Genomic DNA, 2,327 nt, shown 5'->3' with positions numbered 1-2,327 from the left:
CCGTTAGCTTCTTGGTGTACACCGGACCCTTCCAGCAAGCAGGGCGAGAGCGGAAGGAAGCACACTTGCGGTTTGGCCGGAAGGATCAGCGGCTCTGGTAAGAGCAACCGCAGCAGCCCCCGACAAGCGGCAATTACTGGAAGCGGCAGCGGCGAAGTGAGGCGAATCGGCTCCCACGGCTGTGGCAGAGCTGACGCCCGGTAGTAGCTTGCGGCTTTGTTTGAAACCGTGAGTAATAATTTCGGGACTGGAGGAGGACCAGTACGGCGCTAGGCGGTATTAGAAATCACCGAAACGCACAGCTGGGTGCAGCAATTCATCCATACAAAGTATATTTGTGCAGATAACATGGCCGCCGCAGACGTGGTCAGGAGCCGGGAAGAAGCGGCCATTGAAATGTTTGATGATGCTCCAATTACGGAGAGTAACCCCAGCAGGCACACTACACAAATGGGCACAGGGAGCAATGAGATGAAAGACTTATTCAAAAAACTTGAGAAAGCCATACGCACGGAACAGGCGAAATGGTGGGAGAAAAAATCGTTATCCCGCTATTTGGAGGTAGATCGCATCCCCCGTGGCTTAAGGATAATGCTTGCCCCAAGCTTTGAGAATCCAGACCCTGAGATGCTGCATGAATGGGCTAAATGCAATTTGGATTCCTCCAGTCGATTGCTACGCATTCTGATTAAATATGCGGAGAGTGATGGGGCAAAACTGGGGGTGGTTATAATGGACTTGAATGACCAAATTAAGAAGTTGGATGATGCAGAACAAGAAAAGCGATTGCGAGATGTAATGCTCCAAAGACTCGCTAAGGAGGAAGATGTAATCAAGAAGAGAAAAACCTTTAAGTTTCAAAGAGACAAACTTGATTACCAGAATGGCCGTATATTCACTTTCTCTAAAAAGTACGATCAGCCCAAAGGAACGACCGCACCTCCAACAACAGGAACCGGACAGAGGGGACAAATGGGCAATAGCCCTTCAACATCGGAGTCCAACCTGAGTTCTATACCGGGTAGTGAGTCGGATAATGAACAGCGGAACAGTGGGGATGCGGTGGGGTTTACCAAGCGGTCGTTAGGTCAGGAAGTGGAGTGCCTGAGACACGACCGCAGACAAACCCTGAGATCGCACACCGCAGGTGCAAAAACAAGCAAAGGCACAACCTCAAACGCAAGTGGCGGAGGAGAAGTCGGGCAGCAAACCGGCACAGGGAAGCCTCCCATGAGGGGCCGGGGACGCAAACGATGGAACCGCCAGTGAATACGCAAGTAAGCAACCAACTTTCCATTATTAACCTTTCAAAAATCCATTTGAGTACCAGTGAGACTAAGACTTTATCGCTGGGTTTGACATATTGCCCACCATGCACTTTTGATTATGCACGCACCAGAATGGATTTTTTTAAATATATCAGGAAACTGAAATTGAAGAAGCTGTTCTTAATGAATAAAATGAAAGCGCGCACAGCACCACAGGCTGGTAATAGGATTGCTTTGGACCCAGCCCCTTGTCTGGCAGGGGAAGTGGGCCTATATGTGGATTTGGTGGAGCTTAACAGAGAAGGGGGCACTTTGGAGGAGATTGGTATGGAACAGCAACTGATAACAAATGCTCCAGCGGCAACAAGTTTCAAGGCCAAATCAACTTTTAATCCAGTGTTAACATTTGACAATATAGAGGTTTTTAACAATCTGGTAACATCTGACTTGAAGAAACTGCACCAGGCATCCATAGCCCAAGATGCGAAAAGTAAAAAATGCAATAATGCTTATGGTAGCCTTATGAAGAAATTGCAGGGGGACAACAAAGTGATTGTCAAACAGTCAGATAAGGGGGGCAATATTGTCCTTTGGCCTAAAGAAATGTATATGGAGGAGGCTTTGTTGCAATTGAATGACAGAAATTGCTATTGCAGGAGCGATTGGAAAACAGCTAAATTGGCTTGGGAGGCTTTCCATACCAAATTATATACTTGGAAGGGCATGGGTTATTGAGTGGGCATGAACAGAAGTTTCTTAAATCCAACTATCCTGTAATCCCTGTTTTCTATATGATCCCGAAAGTCCACAAGAATATATTCAAACCACCGGGTAGGCCTATAATCTCGGCCAGACAGAGCACATTTGAGAATACCTCCCGCTATATTGATCATTTCCTGCAGGAGCATGTGAGAGCTCTCCCCTCGTACATCAGGGATACTGGGGATTTTTTGGACAAGATTAGATCGGTTGTGTGGCAGGAAAATTACTTACTGTTGACACTTGATGTAACTTCCTTGTACACAAGTATAAACCATGATGATGGCTTGCGGGCGGTAA

General features: G+C 47.0%; 1 protein-coding gene across 1 annotated transcript; it reads left to right on the top strand.

The window, feature by feature from the left end:
- Positions 1 to 348: 348 nt before the first annotated feature.
- On the top strand, positions 349 to 1,269 carry LOC147726844 (uncharacterized). The gene has a single exon (XM_086962999.1). It carries the CDS (start codon positions 349 to 351, stop codon positions 1,267 to 1,269), a length of 921 nt encoding a protein of 306 aa, XP_086819125.1.
- The last annotated feature ends 1,058 nt before the right edge of the window (positions 1,270 to 2,327 follow it).

The sequence above is a fragment of the Lissotriton vulgaris genome, chromosome 3_1 (genome assembly GCF_964263255.1).
Source record: "Lissotriton vulgaris chromosome 3_1, aLisVul1.2, whole genome shotgun sequence".
NCBI lineage: Eukaryota > Metazoa > Chordata > Amphibia > Caudata > Salamandridae > Lissotriton > Lissotriton vulgaris.
Note: the sequence above shows the minus strand (reverse complement) of the source record. Positions and strands in the feature narration are given on the sequence as shown.

Coding starts and splice junctions, on each gene's coding strand:
- LOC147726844 (XM_086962999.1), top strand. CDS start 349: ATGGCCGCCGCAGACGTGGTCAGGAGCCGGGAAGAAGCGGCCATTGAA.